At 41.8% G+C, this 18,002-nt stretch overlaps 1 protein-coding gene across 1 annotated transcript in view; it reads right to left on the bottom strand.

Annotated features, from left to right (window-relative positions):
- LOC128046576 (GTPase IMAP family member 8-like) overlaps positions 1–16,923 on the bottom strand; it is an 85,924-nt gene extending 69,001 nt beyond the window's left edge. The window contains exons 1-2 of the mRNA XM_052638707.1: positions 16,286–16,923; positions 9,009–9,032 (exon numbers count right to left, since the gene is read on the bottom strand). Coding sequence (XP_052494667.1) covers positions 9,009–9,032; positions 16,286–16,923 — 662 coding nt within the window. The remainder of the gene's footprint in view (positions 1–9,008; positions 9,033–16,285) is intronic.
- Between the last annotated feature and the right edge of the window lie 1,079 nt (positions 16,924–18,002).

Raw genomic sequence — 18,002 nt, 5'->3', positions numbered from 1 at the left:
CTGCAAGGAGATCCAACCAGTCCATTCTGAAGGAGATCAACCCTGGGATTTCTTTGGAAGGAATGATGTTAAAGCTGAAACTCCAATACTTTGGCCACCTGATGCGAAGAGTTGACTCATTGGAAAAGACTCTGATGCTGGGAGGGATTGAGGGCAGGAGGAGAAGGGGATGACCGAGGATGAGATGGCTGGATGGCATCACGGACTCAATGGACATGAGTCTGAGTGAAATCCGGGAGATGGTGATGGACAGGGAGGCCTGGTGTGCTGAGATTCATGGGGTCGCAAAGAGTCAGACATGACTGAGCGACTGAACTGAACTGAACTGAACCTATTTTGCCTCTGACCAGGTCAAGCTACAACATGCAGTGACAGTTCAACAAATATATAAAACTAAAACTGACCAACAGAATATATTACTCACCCTTAGGTGGACACTGCTTTAAGGAGTCTGAGGCCTGAGACTAGCAAGAGGGGGAGGCCCAATTCCCCTCGCCAACCCAGTTCAGGGGTAAGTAGCCAGAAAGACCTCGGCATCTCTGTTCTGAAAGAATTGGGCCTTCCCTTTCTTGAGGGGCTGAATGTTAGGTAGTTAGGATAGGAAACAGGAGTCCAAAATGGCGGTGGCTAAAAGACAAGGAAGGGGAAAGCCCGTGAAAGTAGAAAAAAAGAAGGTCAAAGGAAGATCCGAGGACCTGAGTGAAGACCTCAGGTAGAACAAACAGCACTCCTGGCTAGCCCAATATACATAGGGCAGGCCCAGAGGGAGGAAAAAGCATATAAAAAGAGGAGACAAAGGAGAAGCCAAAGGGCTCTCTCTCTCTCTTTCTCCTGTGCACTTGTTTGCATCTTTGCATTGACATGCCCTCACGCCTGGAGGATGGATTCTCTTGCTATTTTCTAAATAAAATAGAGGCGTAACACGGATCTGTAACACTGATTTGTCTAAGAGCTACAACACAGTCTGTTTGAGACCTGAGAGCTATAACAAGGTCTGTCCAAGACCCGAGAGCTGTTGCCGAGGGCTTTAATGTCCGTCACTTCAAATCTTTGTTGTGACAAGACAGAACCGAGGAACAGACACTCACCTGACAATAGGAATACAAAAAAGTGCAGCCACTGCAAAAAACACTATGGAGGCTCCTCAAAAACCTAAGATAGAACTCCATACGATCCAGCAATCTCAGCTCTGAGTATTTATCTAGAGAAGATGAAAATACTGACAAGTAAAGATGTTTGTGCCCCCACGTTCATTGCAGCATTATTTACAATAGTCAAGATATGGAGACAATTTCCGTGTCATTGATGGATGAATGGATAAAGGAATTTTGGTATATACACACACATACACACACGAATAGTATTCAGCCATAACAGAGAAGGAAATCTTTCCCCTTTGACAACATGAATAGACGGGAAGGCATTATGGTAAGTGAAATAAGTCTAACAGAAAAACAAATACTGTGCAAACCAATTGATATGTGGAATCTAAACAAAACAAATGCCAAACTCCTAGATGCAGAGAACATATTGGTGGTTGCCAGAGGTCGGGATTGATAGTGGAAATGGGAGAAATGGGTGAATGGGATCAAAAGGCAAAAATAATAAAATAAAATGCATACTCATTGCAACATGTATACACATATATGCTAATGGGAAATACCAAGACTTAGAAATATTTTTGATTGATGTTTGAATCTCCTGGAAAATGCACGAATTTTTATTTCATGCAAACTGAAATTCAATAAAGTTGAAAAACTGCAGTCACTTAGGTACAATTGGATGTGAGCAGCATAGTCAAATGTAAGAGATTGATGATAAAATTGGTCTAAGTTGTCAAACTACCTTGTCTCCGGGCCCTTTTACGATGTTAATTTGGATCTCTTCTAATGCAGACTTAGGACCTATTTTTGCACTTCTTGAAGCTCAAAGACTCAAAGGCTTTGCAGTTTCACTTTCAATAGTTTTTGGCCTTTTAAGCATTTGCTGGTTTTTTATTTTTCATTTCCTGTTTTTTTCAACCCACAGACAACCTTCTCATGCATGTAAAAATATCTGTACCTATTTGTTAGAAATTCTATGATAAAGAGACCAGAGGATGATTTTCACAGTCTGCAAGAAGTTTGTGGTTGGCCCATTTCTCAGAATCTTCTCACAATAACAAGAGTGGCTGTTATAAATTCACATGTACACAGGCACAACCATTTCCTTCCTGCCTCATCTTCTTCACCTTTGGCGTGACCAAGGTCCCCTTTCCCTCCTCTACGTGCAGTGATGTTCATCAGACTTGCTGAGGAGGCCTGACTGAGGGCAGTCGCAGCTCTGTTGTGAGCTGAGTGAAAGAACCAGTGCAATCAGTGGATGCAGGCTCTTCTGCCTTCCTGACAATGGAGTTCTAGAAGCCTGAACATAATAGAAAACTTAAGAAGCCAATTTTCTCTCTCTTTGCCTATTTTGAAGTAATAAAAAATTGAAATTAGTATTAGAAAGTCTTTATCTCCAAGTTGTAGATGACCACAAATAATTCTGTGTATAAATATGTAAGAGTAGTTTGCACATTCTCTCTTATTGCCCTTTATTTCTATGTAACAGGAGATCAGAGATTTCAGCATCAATTTAGCAAACTAGTCATATGCCAACCATTCTGAAAATGGATTGAGATCAATTATAGACCACAGACATTTCATTTTTGAAATCCCTAATAAAACTGGGATGTCAAAGTGAACTTAGGAGCATACATATGAGATACAAGAGGATGCAACAATTTCTGGAAGGAGCACTGGGGCCAAACATTCACAGTCAGCATGGGCCCAGAAAGGCTATAGCTGAGGCGTCCGCAGAGGAGGCAGAAGCACCTTGGGGAGGTTGGCCTCAGACATTTCAGCTGCGAAGGGATGGGGCTGCAGATTCGTTGAGGATGTGACCATGAGATGGCTGGCCTAATTGTCTCTTCACATCCCCCTGTTCAGAGGCTCACACTTCAAGGTCTCTCTTCCCAAGTGCATAACTGAAGGATTCTGCCCTTTGATTAGAGCATCTCCAGAGAAAATCTTCCACATTTGGGCATTTTGTGTTTTGTCTCCATAACAGCCTGTCCCACAGTCACCTCAGGTGAGACCTGCACTTAGGACCCTCGCTCACAGGTGAAACTTGCAGCTTTTTGAATGATTTATTCCAAAATTTGAAAAGGTAAACAGGGAGAACTGCCATTTGAGGACAAACTGCAATATGATGGAGAGATGCAAGAGACAAAGATAAACAGAAAAAATAACCTAAAGGGGCCATTAACTCAGCAAACAAAACCATGAAAAAAACTAACCAAGGGAAAATAAATTTCTCTTTCAGACATCTAGATTAATCATTCTCCCACTGAAATCAACTAAAAACGCTGAAAATGTATTAGATACATTTTCTTAAAAGCACGTATGAGTAGGCAAGTAATAAGTAATCTCAGAACTAAGTGGGTGACAAGTGGAATGCAACAGCAGGCTGTCTCTCTGAGGATGCTTTACCAGCTCTGGAGAATTTAAACTTTACTTCTGGAAGCCACTTTGACATGAAAATCATAGTCAAGGCAAAGGGGGATTCAAGGTGGGAGGGGGTGGGTAGCTAATAGAGGAACTTGTATCTCTAAGTCCAAAGGGACACGCCCTCAGTGAAGAGTGACATAGGGGTCAGTGACTTCTAGTCAGTGAAATGGATGAGAGATTTGAAAAAGAAAAGATCAGAATGAAGTTTAAGGAGCAAAAGACGCTTATAGAAAAAGAGAGAGCGAGAATAGGCTAGAGGAAGACTTTAAAGTAATAATGGTTGGAATTTTTTCTTTTTTTCCTGAGCTGACAAATTCAGCAATCAACACATTCACAAAATCTGATACAAAAGAAATTCATTAGGAAAGAATTCACACCGTAATGTGTAGTAGTGAAACTGTGGGGAAAGAAATGGACCAGAATGAACAGACAGATGACCTTTGGAAAAAGAAAGTAGGAACTGGGCTGATTTCTTGACAAGCTGCTGCTGCTGCTGCTAAGTCCCTTCAGTTGTGTCCGACTCTGTGCGACCCCATAGATGGCAGCCTACCAGGCTTCGCCGTCCTGGGATTCTGCAGGCAAGAACACTGGAGTGGGTTGCCAAATGACAAAGGAAGCCACAAAACAGTGGATCAGGCTTTCGGTGTGCTCAAAGAAAATAACTGTCAACTTAAAATTCTACACCCAGGGAAAATAGCTATCAAAAATAAGGCAAAAGAAACACATTTCAGACAATACAGACTGAGCATCTTGCCACCAGCAAAACTTAACTAGGATTTGTAAGAGTATACTTGAGCAAGAGAAAAGTAATCCCAGATGAAAAAGAAGAAGAAAGAAAGAAACAAAGAAGAGATCCTATTAATAATTTCTAGGGCTTTGCTGGTGGCTCCGTTGGTAAAGAATCCACCTACAATGTAGGAGTCCAAGTTTCAATTCTTGGGTCGGGTAGATTCCCTGGAGAAGGAAATGACAATCCATTCCAATATTCTTGCCTGGGAAACCTTATGGACAGAGGATCCTGGTGGGCTACAGTTCATGGGATCATAAGAGTTGGACTCGACTTACAGACTAAATCACCAGAGCTTAAAAAGGAAAAAAATAACAAAATTAAAATACACAACAACAATACTGTAGATATAGGGGTGGCAAGTAGGAATAAAAACGAAAATATTCTAAAGTATTTGTTGTATAACAGAAAGATGAAAACATAGAATTCCTTTCAAACTTTGACAAGTTAAAAATATATGTTATATAGGGAATAAAGCCAATATTTTGTTATAACTGTAAAAGATATGTAACCTTTAAAAATTGAAGGAACATTAAAAATTTCCATACAAGTAAAGGAAAAAATTAGAAAGTGAAAAAAATAGCCAGATAATCCAAATTAAGATGCAAAGGAGAAAGAAAACACAAATTATGAAACAGGTTGGTCATGTAGTCAGCAGAAAATAAAATTATGAATGCATCCAAATAGATTACAGATTATAATTATGATAAATACAGCACAGACTTCAGTTACAAAAATAAATGTGTTTTGAAGTGGATTGCAAAAGTAATCTGAATCTAAAACATGAAACTAGAGACAGATTGAAAGCAGAAGTAAAGGCAAAATACAGCAATACAATTCTAAACAAACACAAACAGTATATCAAATGAAATAGACTTTTCATTCAGTGTCTAGTGAGAGCCTATTTCATGCCAAGTGCTGTTCTAGGCAACTGGCTATATTAGCACATGATAGCAGGTAAAGATCCCTGCCTCTCCAGACCTATCAGTGTTCCTTGAGGGGACAAACAATGAACAAAAAAGGAATAATTGATGAAATAAAGAATCATTATAGAAGATATTCCCCTATGTAAGAATAAGAACTCAGGGAGCATGGTAGAGAGGACCCAGGGTGGGAAGGCAGGGGAAACTTCAACAGTGTGGAAAGGGAATGCCTAGCAAGTCCTATTTTGCAACATGACCACTTGTTAATTCCAAATCCCAGAGAATGCAGCCCAGGTTAGGAAGGGATTTAGATAATTAGGATGCTGTTTCACAAGAATAAAGAACTTTGAGATTGGTTGCCCTGGATATTCCAACAAATATATGTTTATAAATATAGATGAGACTGATTTTTTTTTAAATGTACGTTGGTTTGCAGCTTCCTTGGGATCTATCCAGGTTTCATCTGAAACCTGATGGTGAGGCAGACCACTTCAGGCTGCAAGCTGGCAGGTTTAATACACAGGGAACTGACTCAAGATGCTTGTCTTGGGCAGCCCCAAGAAAAGCAGTTCTTCACACCTGTCTGTCAGAATCTGAAATGCTTATAGAGAGGCCTTAAGTGGGTTCTATCGCATATACCATCCAGACAGTATCAGTTTCTTCTCGAGGCTGTATCCTTGGAGGGACTTCTGAAAGTGGGAAAGGCAAGCAGAAAGCACATTTCTAGGACAAGGAGTGGCTGGGAAGCCCTTGATTGCATGGGTGCAGTTTGCTGGTCCACCTCTCAACCCTGTGACCAGCTCTCACGATCTCACGGGCTCCCCTCTCCCTGGGCTTTCACCAGCATGGAGGTGGCTGCTCTGGTGGCTCCCTGGCTGCAGTGCAGGCAGAGGCCACAGTAACAATAGAATCATGTGTGAGAGAACATGGGTGAAGTCACAGTGATTCCCGACGGAATGACAACTTTTTCTGCTGAAAATCGTAGGACCTGAATCTTGGATTTACAACGTCCCCCATGTAGGGCGTGGGATCCCTCAGGTTGTTTACTTGTGCCCTCGTGTGACTTAATAAAGAGGACACATTAACAGTTTCATCAGTAGGAACACACTACAGTCTGTTTGGATAATGGTTCCGATACTTCCTAGGGAGGAAGTGACCATGTCCAAGGCCACTTTTTCAGTTCAGTTCAGTTCACTCACTCAGTCGTCTCTGACTCTTTGCGATCCCACGAACTGCAGCATGCTAGGCTTCCCTGTCCTTCACTATCTCCTGGAGCTTGCTCAAACTCATGTCCATCAAGTCGGTGATGCCTTCCAACCATCTCATCCTCTGTTGTCCCCTTCTCGTCCTGCCCTCAATCTTTCCCAGCATCACAGTCTTTTCTAGTCAGCCAGTTCTTCTCATCAGGTGGTAATATTTGAGCTTCAACTTCAGCATCAATTCTTCCAATGAATATGCAGGATTGATTGCCTTTAGGATTGACTGGTTTGATCTCCTTGCAATCCAAGGGACTCTCAAGAGTCTTCTCCAACACCACAGTTCAAAAGCATACATTCTTTGGTGCTCAGCCTTCTTTATGGTCCAACTCTCACATCCATACAGGACTACTAGAAAAACCATAGCTTTGACTAGACAGACTTTTGTAGGCCAAGTGATGTCTCTCTGATTTTCAATATTTTGTCTAGGTTGGTCATAGCTTTTCTTCCAAGGAGCAAGCGTCTTTTAATTTCACGGCTGCTGTCACTATCTGCATTGACTTTGGAGTCCAAGAAAAGAAAGCCTGTCACTGTCTCCATTGTTTCCACATCTATTTGCCATGAAGTGATGGGACCGGAAGCCATGAGCTTCATTTTTTGAATGTTGAGGTTTGACCCAGCTTTCTCACTCTCCTCTTTCACTTTCATGAAGAGACTCCGTAGTTCTTATTTACTTTCTGGCATTCGGGTAGTGTTTTCTGCATACCTGAGGTTATTGATATTTCTCCCTGCAATCTTGACTCCAGCTTGTAATTCATCCAACCTGGCATTTCACATGATGTATTCTGCACAGAAGTTAAATAAGCAGCGTGACAACATACAGCCTTGACATGTTCCTTTCCTAATTTGAAACCAGTCCATTGTTCCATGTCCAGTTCTGCCTGATACTTCTTGATCTGCAAACAGATTCCTCAGGAGGCAAGTAGGGTGGTCTGGTATTCCCATCTCTTGAAGAATTAGCCATGGTTTGCTGTGATCCACACAGTCAAAGTCTTTAGCGTAGTCAATGAAGCAGATGTTTCTCAGGAATTCTCTTGCTTTTTCTATGATCCAATGGAAGTTGGCAATTTGATCTCTGGTTCCTCTGGCTTCTCTAAATCCAACTTGAACATCTAGAAGCTCTCAGTTGATGAACTGTTGAAGCCTAGCTTGGAGAATCTTGAGCATTACTTTGCTAGCATGTGAGGTGAGTGCAATTGTGCAGTAGTTTGAACATCTTTGGCATTGCCTTTCTTTGGGATTGAATGAAAACTGACCTTTCTGGTCCTATGGCACTGCTGAGTTTTCCAAATTTGTTGGCATATTGAGTGCAGCACTTTGACAGAATCATTTTTTAGAATTTAAAATAACTCAGCTGGAATTTCATCACCTCCACTAGCTTTGTTCTTAGCGATGTTTCCTAAGGCCCACTTGACTTCACATTCCAGGATGTCTGGCTTTAGGTGATTGATTACTCCATTGTGGTTATTTGGGTCATGAAGATTTTTTTTTTGTATAGTTCTTCTATGTATTATTGCCACCTCTTCTTAAAACCTTCTGCTTTTGTTAGGTCCATACCATCCCTGTCTTTTATTGTGCCCATCTTTGTATGAAATATTCCCTTGGTATCTCTAGTTTTCTTAAGGAGATTTCTAGGCTTTCCTATCCAATTAGCTTCCTCTCTTTCTTTGCACTGATGGCTTAGAAAGGCTTTCTTATCACTCCTTGCTATTCTTTGGAACTCTGCTTTCAGATGGATATATCTTTCCTTTTCTCCTTTGCCTTTAGTTTCTCTTATTTTCTTAGTTATTTGTAAGGCTTCCTCAGACAACCATTTTGCCTTTTTGCTTTTCTGTTTCTTTGGGATAGTCTTGATCACAGCCTCCTGTACAAATGTTATGAACCTCCGTCCATAGTTCTTCAGGCACTCTCTCTGTGAGATCTAATCCCTTGAATCTATTTGTCACTTCCACTGTATAATCATAAGGAATTTGATTTAGTTCATACTCAAATGGTCTAGTGGTTTTCCCTACTTTCTTCAACTTAAATCTGAATTTGGCAATAAGGAGTTCATGATCTGAGCCACAGTCACCTCCCAGTCTTGTTTTTGGTGATTGTATAGAGCTTCTCCATCTTTGGCTGCAAAGAATATAATCAATCTGATTTTGGTGTTGACCATCTGGTGATGTCCATGTGAAGAGTCATCTCTTGTGTTGTTGGAAGATGGTTGTTGCTATGACCAGTGCGTTCTCTTGGCAAAACTGCTAGGCTTTGCTCTGCTTCATTTTGTATTCTAAGGCCAAACTTGCCCGTCATTCCAGGTATCTCTTGACTTCTTACTTTTTCATTCCAGTCCCCTACAAAAAGGACATCTTTTTTTTTGCTGTTAGCTCTAGAAGGTCTTGTAGGTCTTCATAGAACCATTCAACTTCAGCTTCTTCAGCATTAGTGGTTTGGGCATAGACTTGGATTACTGTGATACTGAAAGGTTTGCCTTGGAAACAAACAGAGATTATTGTGTCATTTTTGAGACTGCACCCGTGTACTGCATCTCGGACTCTTTTGTCGACTATGAGGGCAAGTCCATTTCTTCTAAGGCATTTTTGCCCATGTAGTAGATGCAAAGGCTATCTGAATTAGATCTGCCCATTCCAGTCCATATGAGTTCACCAATTCCTAAAATGTAGATGTTCACTCTTGCCATCTCCTGTTTGAGCACTTCTAATTTACCTTGATTCATGAACCTAACATTACAGGTTCCTATGCAATATTGTACTTCACAGCATTGAACTTTACTTCCATCACCAGTCACATCTACACCTGGGTGCTCTTTTTGCTTTGGCTCAGCTTCTTCATTCTTTTCTGAGGTATTTTTCCACTCTTCTCCAGTAGCATATTGGGTTTCTACCAAATGTTCAGTGTCATATCATTTTGCCTTTGCATACTGTTCATAGGATTCTCAAGGCAATATTGAAATGGTTTGCCATTCATTTCTCCAGTGAACTAGCTGATTCACAAGGGAAGCCCAAGAATACTGGAGTGGGTATTCTCCAGTGGATCTTCCTGACTCAGGAATAGAACAGGGGTCTCCTGCATTGCAGGCAGATTCTTTACCAACTGAGCTATCAAGAAAGCCCCTCCAGTGGACCACACTTTGTCAAAATTCTCCACCATGACCCTTTCATCTTGGGTGGCCCTAGATAGCATGGCTCATAGTTTCATTGCGTTAGATAATGCTTGGATCCATGTTATCAGTTTGATTAGTTTTCTGTGATTGTGGTTTTCATTCTGTCTGCACTAACAGATATGGTTATTTTGAGGACAGCTTTTCTCATTAGAGATATGTCAATGTTTATAAGGACAGGCTTTGTTGGCCACCATTCAAGACTTGCTGAGTGTAGTCATCAGGGGCTTCTATGTGTGCTGTCTTCCAGGAATATGTAATTTTGAGTCTACATTCAACAGATTGATTGTGACAAATGTTTGGTTGTTCATGGGTTCTGTACACAGCATTGTACAAATGACTGCTGCATTTCAGACATGCTTCCTTGACCTTGAGGACTAATTACTCAACATCTCTGGAACCCTTCTGGTGAAGTCATCTTTGGACTTAAATGCACAGTGGAAAGAAAACAAGTCTGTGATATGTAGCTTCTTTTTATTTTCAACCAAAGCATGTATTCAAGCTTGGTCATTGACTTTATTCACCAGATTGAGACTCTGTCAAAAACTAAAGTCATTCTCATCAGGTCAAGTCATGATCTCTAAGACCAGTCAATGCGTTTGCCAGAGTTATCCCCTACACTTGTTGTGAGAGTCTCCATTCACCTGCTTTCTCTTCAGTCACAAGGACCTGGAGACTCCACCGCACAGATGCTTAACTGGTCAAGGCTGGTCTTTGACTGATCTTGAGTACATAAGGATCAGGGCTCTGAGGGACACTTCTACCACTTCACATATGCAGGCTCTACTCCACCTTTGTGACTCGTCTGACTGTGGGATTTACATATAAATAGAAGTCTGTGAGAGGGATGTGGCCACTTCAAACTTCTTCCCATAATCTGAACGAGCACAGTGCTTCTCTGGACTCCTGCTACACCACTCAGAGCATCCAAAGCTGCTACTTCAGGAATAGAAGGGGAAGATCTTGGGGTTCTTCTGTAGAGTGCTCTCCTCCATGGCAAACAAGGTGATCTATATCTAAGCCTTGCATTAAGTAAGAAAGACGTCACAAAGAAGGAAGACATTTATTCTTGTCTCCTACAGACTCATCATGCTGGCTCCATTTGTGTCTCATGAAGGAAATCTTGGATAGCTGCTACCCTAAGCAGAAACTCTCTCCAACCACTGCTCATCCCAGTTGTGTAATTAAAGCATCCAATCCAATAATCAAGCTGAATTTCATTGAAGGGTAAAGCCTCTCCTTCCCATGGCTTGTGCTGGCTTCTGCTGAAGGCCGAGCAGTGTGGACGGGGCTGCTTCCATCTGCACCTCTGCCCTCGCCTCCTCCTCCTCCAGCCACTGGCCTTGCTTCTGACTCCTCCTTGGTTGGAGGAGAGAGAAGAAACCACTGAAGACAAGTCTGGAACAGTCTGGTCTTTGCCGAATGGAGACACACTTAGTGTCTCTTTTTCTCATGGGGCCCCATTAATGACCCTGCAGACAGCCTCCCCTGGAAATCTACCATTACATGTCCGACTGCTGACTGCTGTCTGCCCTCCAGCTGGTCCTTTCAACTCCAGTTCTTGGCAGAGTTGGAATCCATGGTAGACTTCCAGTCAAGTCCCCTTTAAGCCGGCTTTGGCTGGCTCCCTCCTGTGTGGCCTATAGCTGATTAGTGGGAAGAACACACTTGGGTCCCACAGTCAGTGAAAGCTATGGTTGCTTCAAATCAGGCTCCTCAGTTATTATCCTCTGGCACATGACACCATCTTTTATATTTCCCCCAAGAGCATCTGGCTCTAAAGTTTCACTCCAGAAGACACTGGTCTTGTCCCCCCAGGAATCTCTTACCATGCAGCACTCATGTCCTCAGGCAGCACCAAGACCCAGGGGGCCACCTTATTGGTGTGAGGTAAGAGAGAACTCTTGTCCTGTTGGGTAGATCACAAGAGGATTCCCCGTGGAGCCTCCCTTATGAAATGCCATGGTTACAGAGAGATTAGCCTCTTGACTAGGGGAGCCACTACTCTAGGCATAACCCCCCCAAATTTGCCAATCCTGAAGGTTGTTGTCCTTCTAATCAAACTGTCCTCTTTTACAAAGCCCTTTCTTCATAGCTCAATTGGTAAAGAATCCGCCTGCTATGCAAGGAGACCGCTGTTCGATTCCTGGGCCAGGAAGATCCCCTCGAGAAGGGAAAGGCCACCCACTCCAGTATTGTGGCCTGGAGAATTCCATGGACTACAGTCCATGAGGTCGCAAAGAGTTGGACACAACTGAGCCACTTTCACTTTCACTTTCCTCTTAAACTCTTCAAATACCTACTGAATTATTTGAACAACTACACCTCACAGAACTGGTCACCACCTGCTTCCTTTCAAGTTCTACACAAAATTTTTAGTACATAAGACTGGAATGTGGGGATGTTGTCAGTAGTGAGTCAGTCGAAATCAATATTTATTGTTAATATCCTGCCATATTCACCCTAGGCCTCTCACATAACCTTTGGGATACTCAGCTTGTCACGAACCTAATTGAAGGCTGTCACTTCTGAGTCTACCCTGATGGTCTCACCTGCAGACCCTAACTTTCCTCTTTCTGCAAAGTAAGGGGCTCATCATCCCATCATCCCCATGCACACATTGTATACATCCTTCAGAGTAGACCTCAAGCCCGGAATTCTTTCTCAAGTCTTCTCCTATCAATCCTACTTTCCCCAACTATGGATCATGGCTATGCATATTTCAGCCATAGGAATAGTACACACAGTGAGTGCAGGAACTTCCTGAGACCTCAGGATTCAGAACCACCTTCAGAGAAAACTGGGATATAATGAAAGTGAAGATACTCTAATGGTCAAGAATTCACACATCAAGGAAAAGATGATACCTATGTGATTCACTTGAATTACTCGTTTTTCTTCTGAGTATGTTTTACCTTCAATAATAGAACATAGTTCTGGGAGAAAAGAAATCAACTCCTTTAAGTTGCATCTTCATTAGGTTCTAACACAAGCCTAGAAACACACAAGCTGACTTACTTCATAATGCTTCTGCAAATCCTGAGAGAAAATACCCAAATGGTTCATAAAGGAAATATGTCTGGGCAGTGCACGATTGTTTGCTCTCTAGAGATAATGTTGCACTCATGAATCACTCACCGGGAACTAACTAGAAACATAAGACTGTGTTATAGCAAATAGCAGTTGGGGCCCACAGTGTTATTTCACATATACTAGGAATGTTTCTCACAACAGACTTTTCTTCCACGTTGTCTTACTCCATTCAAAGTATTTGTGATGAACCTTAGAATGAGCAGGTATTTGAGATGTTATATTCTTGAGATTTAATCTCCAATCCCTCTGTCCTTAAGTTTCATGGATGCAGTAAACACTCTGTCACTTTCACAGACAAAACAAAGGACAGCTGTAAAAATTCCAGATATTTGAGTTTGAGTTACCTGCCATATTTATTTTAGTATAAACTCATCTCTGTATCACTGAAGTTTTGTAATTATTTTAGCAAGAGAGAAGGTTTAATGTGCTCAGTGTCTATGTGGGTAAAATTTTGCCAAGGATTTCAACAGTCACGTGAGACTTTCCTGCTATGAGGGGACTGAAAAAAAAAAACAAAACAAAAAACCCCAACAACAAAAAACAATAAAAATCAGGGAATGCTTTCAAAAGAAAAAGAAGAAGGCATCATAAGATGTATCCATCAGGATTCTAGCAGAAAAAAGATGGTCTATAGTGATATATTTGAAGCTGAGTCTAGTGAAGAGGCTTCCTATGAGTTACAGATACAAGATTTGGAAATGAAAAGGGAGAGGTCCAGTAACAGTGAGGAAATTGTATCAGTACCCTAAGTGGTAAACAAAAGGTGGAATCCAGAAGGAGAATCAGATGGAGAGATCTCAAGGAGAGGAGCTACGACCTTCAACTTAGCGGTAGCAACTACTCAGAGATGACCCTGCAGGGAGAGAGGCAGGGGAACAGGTATACTGATCTTGCTTTTCTACCTTCAAGAGATCTCCTGCTTGGATTTCCTTTGGCAGAAACCAAGCAGAGGACCGACAGCAAGAGACCCACTGATGTAGTCCATGCAGATCAGTCTCCCAGGCAACAAGTTAGATTGAGGGGGAGATGGGGGTGAAGTTTGGATGTGCAGGGGCAAAAGAAAACTATTTGATAGAGAAGAGGTTTTTATATTACAGTTAGGTGCATTTGACATTAGGGCAGTATGTTAAAAGAGGGAGAGAGCCCACTGGTGGGGTTGGACCCATGTCTTGTGAAAGTTTCCTAGCTGGGAGGACTTGTGCCTCCACTCTGGTGGATAGAACTGGATTTTTGTCTCTCTGAAGGGTAGTGCTGTGTCTAGCAGTGTGTGCTTGGGTGTCTATGGGCTTGATATGGCTTTGGGCAGTCCTTCTGCTAATGGTCAGGGTTGTGTTTCTGTTTTGCAAATGGTTTGGCATGAAGTGTCTAGGACTGAGGTTTTGGGTCTTTGGGTGGGGCTTCGGCTTAGTTTTTATATGGAGCCCTTTGGGAGAGCTCCTGTCAGTTAACGTTCCATTAGCAAATGTGCTGTTTGATGCAGAGATCTTGAATCCCTAGGTTGTGCCCTGTGACAACCAACAGGGGTGGAAGGAGGGTTCAAGAGGGAGGGGACATATGTGTACCTATCACTGATTCATGCTGATATATGGCAAGAACCAACATAATACTGGAAAGCAATTTCTTCCAATTAAAAAAATTAAGATGTCTAAAAAGATCAAACTAGTTCCTTTGAAAGAGCTTTAACTTTAAAAGCAAGCAGATATGAATTAAAATTCAGCTCTATTGATCACTAGGCAAGAATTCAGATGGCTCTAGTCAAATTACTTATAGTCCTGAGACTCACTGTCATCTTTTCTATAGGGTTGTTATCATAATTAGTTTAAATAAAATGACATACAAAATAGTTTTGTATAGAATAACAGTCATGTTAATCCGTACTATACTTAAATGGCATTGATAGCAAAACAAAAGAGACACCTTTAATAGCAAAAAGAGGAGAGAAAAAAACAAGAGAATTTGCCAACCTCCACATCTCCATGAACCACAGAATAATGGTGCCAGAGAAACCCATGCTTCACAAACAAAGTTCTCCTAGGTGTGGATTGAAATAACACACCAGTTATACATCAGTGAGCCTGCACTTAACATAGGCAAGGTTTCTTATTTGAATTTTCCCAAATTGAATCTTTGAACTCTACAAAGTGGATTATTATCTGGTTATGTCAATTTCATAAACTCTTAAATTTGTTGGCATTGTGTGGAAGGACAGGTAGGAGCTAGGAGTGTTGGGGAATGAGCTGGGAAGATATGTAATTCTAGTTAATTCTCACTGCATGGATTTCCCAGATGATGCTAGTGTTAAAGAACCCCCTTACCAATATATGAGAAGTAAGTGATGTGGGTTTGACCCCTGGTTCAGGAAGATCCCCTGGAGGGTGGCATGGAAACCCACTCCATTATTCTTGCCTGGAGAATCCCATGGACAGAGGAGCCTGGTGGGCTACAGTCCATAGGGTCGCAAAGAGTCGGACAGGATTGAAACAACAGCCTGCTTGCATGCAGCCCTCAGTCAGTTCAGTTCAGTTCATTTCAGTTCAGTCACTCAGTCGTGTCCGACTCTTTGCGACCCCATGAGTCACAGCACGCCAGGCTTCCCTGTCCATCACCAGCTCCCGGAGTTCACTCAAACTCACGTCCATCGAGTCAGTGATGCCATCCAGCCATCTCATCCTCCGTCGTCGTTCCCTTCTCCTCTTGCCTCCAATCCCTCCCAGCCCTCACTGCATAACAAATCATCCCAAAACGTAGTGGTTTAAAACAACAGCAATCATTTATTTTTCTCATGAATCTGTAATTTGGGCAGGACCCCATGGGGATGACTCATCTTTGCTCTTTGCAGTTTCACCAGTTGGCAGCTGCAGAATCCACTCTGTGTTGCCTCACTTGCAAGGCCAGCAAGCTGATTCTGGATGCAGATGAAATATCAGCCAGGGGAGTGGACCAGTGACTTCAGGTTCTCTTCATAAGAGCGACTTGATCTTCTACTCAGGCCTTCTCAAGGGAAGGAAGGGTGGGCAAATTCCAAGGGTAACCAATGTGGAAGAGCAGGAGGCATTTTCCCTATCTAATCTTAGAAGTCACATGGTGTTGCTTCAACCACCCACTGTTTCTCAAAGCAGTCACAAAGTCCCTCCAATTTCAAGGTAGGGGACATAGACCCATAGTGCAAGAAAGAGAGATCATAAGAGGAAGTCAGAATGTAAGAAGTCAGAAAATATGGCTTTAACCATCTTTGGAAACTATAAAGTATTAACAAGTTATAGTAAAATGAGGAGTAAAAATAAAGTTTATGCTACCAGAACATGTGCCATATTCTTGAAAGAAGATTTTTAATCATGTCGAATGCAACTTGAAATATATTCATCTCAGCATCTTCCCTTATATTTTTCATTCGTTCCTCGTGCTTCTGCATTAGCAACTTTATTTGTTTCTCCTTTTCTTCTGGGTTATGTGCATATTCCTTTTCTACTAGTTTAATTTTGCTTTGTAATTCATCAGCATAGACTTTCTTCAAGTGTTCCACCTGCTGTCGCAGCTTTTGGTCTATGTTCTTGTAAATGGGGTCAGAAAAGTAAGCCCCTTGGTTGTTCTGCACCATGTTCTCTATCAGCTCCACCAGTTCCTGCACCTGAGCTTCCTTCTCAGCCTCCTCTGTGTTTCTGCTGTTACTGATGGCACAGCGGCGCTCTCCACACTCCTGGAGAAGGCTTCGTAGGTTTACATCTGCATCCTTCAAAAAGTCGCTCAGGCTCTGGTCCCCCAGTTCATCTCTGCAAGTGAATAAGATGATCATATACTTCATGGCTGCTTTCCCAAACAGATTCTTGACCAACGCCACAGTTTGCTGCTCTTCCTGTGTATAGCGGCCCAGCCTCATGACCAAGACGATGGCGTGAGGCCCGGGACAGGAGGCGAGGACACATCGGCTGATTTCCTTGCAGGTGGTTTTCAGAGTCTCCTTGGTGTCAAAGAGCCCTGGGGTGTCAACAACGAGAAGATCTCTCCCCTTCCATTTCCGGGATGCTTTCTGACAAGTTTTGGTAACAGCTTGCGCAGCAATCCTAGAGTCAAATACTTTTTCCCCGAGGATGGTGTTTGCCGTCGCACTTTTCCCACTTCCGGTCTTCCCGACCAGCACGATCCTCAGAGTGTTGTTTGGTGTGGCAGCCATGTTTATATCACGAGATTCTGGTGCGCAGGCACCCACACCACTAGGGAGAGGGGAAAAGGATCAATTTAGGTAAGTAGGAACCATTTCCAATTCTCTCTCTCTCTCTTTTTTTTTCTTCTTTTCCTCACTGAAAGTTCTAATATTCGCTTATGCATATTGACCCCGGTTAGAGACAGAAAATTTAAACAGTTCAATTGTTATTGAAGAAATAACCAACTAGTTAGAGTATCTCCACAAAAATGGCAGGTCCTGATGGTTTCATAGGGCACTCACTGAAACCTTTAAAGACCTGATAATCTCAGTGTTACTCAAACTATTCCTGATCACATAGCAATAAAGGAAAATGTTCAGCTTTTTCTATGAAGCAAGTGTAATGTTGATTCCAAAGCTAACAGAGATTTCACAATAAATAAAGCTATAGATATGGCTCATGTGTAAATATTGATACAAAAGTCCTAAGTAAATTATTACATGCAAAAAGCAGTATCACATGAGTAAGTACGATTGTCAGATATACTAGGGTGATTCAACAAGAGGATTTTGATTGTTACAATATATCCCATCAAGAGATTAAGAAGAAAAGTGCAGAAAAGTCATTTGGCCAAATTCAATCCTGATTCATGTTTAAAGCAGTTCATCAAATTTAAATTAATTGATTCTTCTTTAACATGACTGTATGTATATATAAAATAAAAAATTTTATCACTTTTTTTTTCATCCAACTAAAACTGTCGTTCAGCCACTAAGTTGTATCAAACTCTTTTGTGACCCCATTTATTGTAGCCTGCCTGGCTCCTCTGTCCATGGCATTACACAGGCAAGAATACTAGAGTGGTTTGCTATTTCCTTCTCCAGAGGATCTTACAGACCCAAGGATCAAACCTGAGCCTCCTGCATTGGCAGGTGGATTCTTTGCCATTGAGCCACCTGGGAAACTCAGCAACTAAAGCAGTTGATTATAAAATTTATTTGGATGAAGGAAAAAAAATTAGCCTGGGCAATCAAGCGGAAAAAAAAAAAAAAAAAAAAAGAGAGATAAGACTAGCTTTGCCAGATAGTAGAATATAAGTTTCTATAAT

This window comes from Budorcas taxicolor, chromosome 4 (genome assembly GCF_023091745.1).
Source record: "Budorcas taxicolor isolate Tak-1 chromosome 4, Takin1.1, whole genome shotgun sequence".
In the NCBI taxonomy this organism is placed as follows: domain Eukaryota; kingdom Metazoa; phylum Chordata; class Mammalia; order Artiodactyla; family Bovidae; genus Budorcas; species Budorcas taxicolor.
This window is presented reverse-complemented; position numbering and strand designations above follow the sequence as displayed.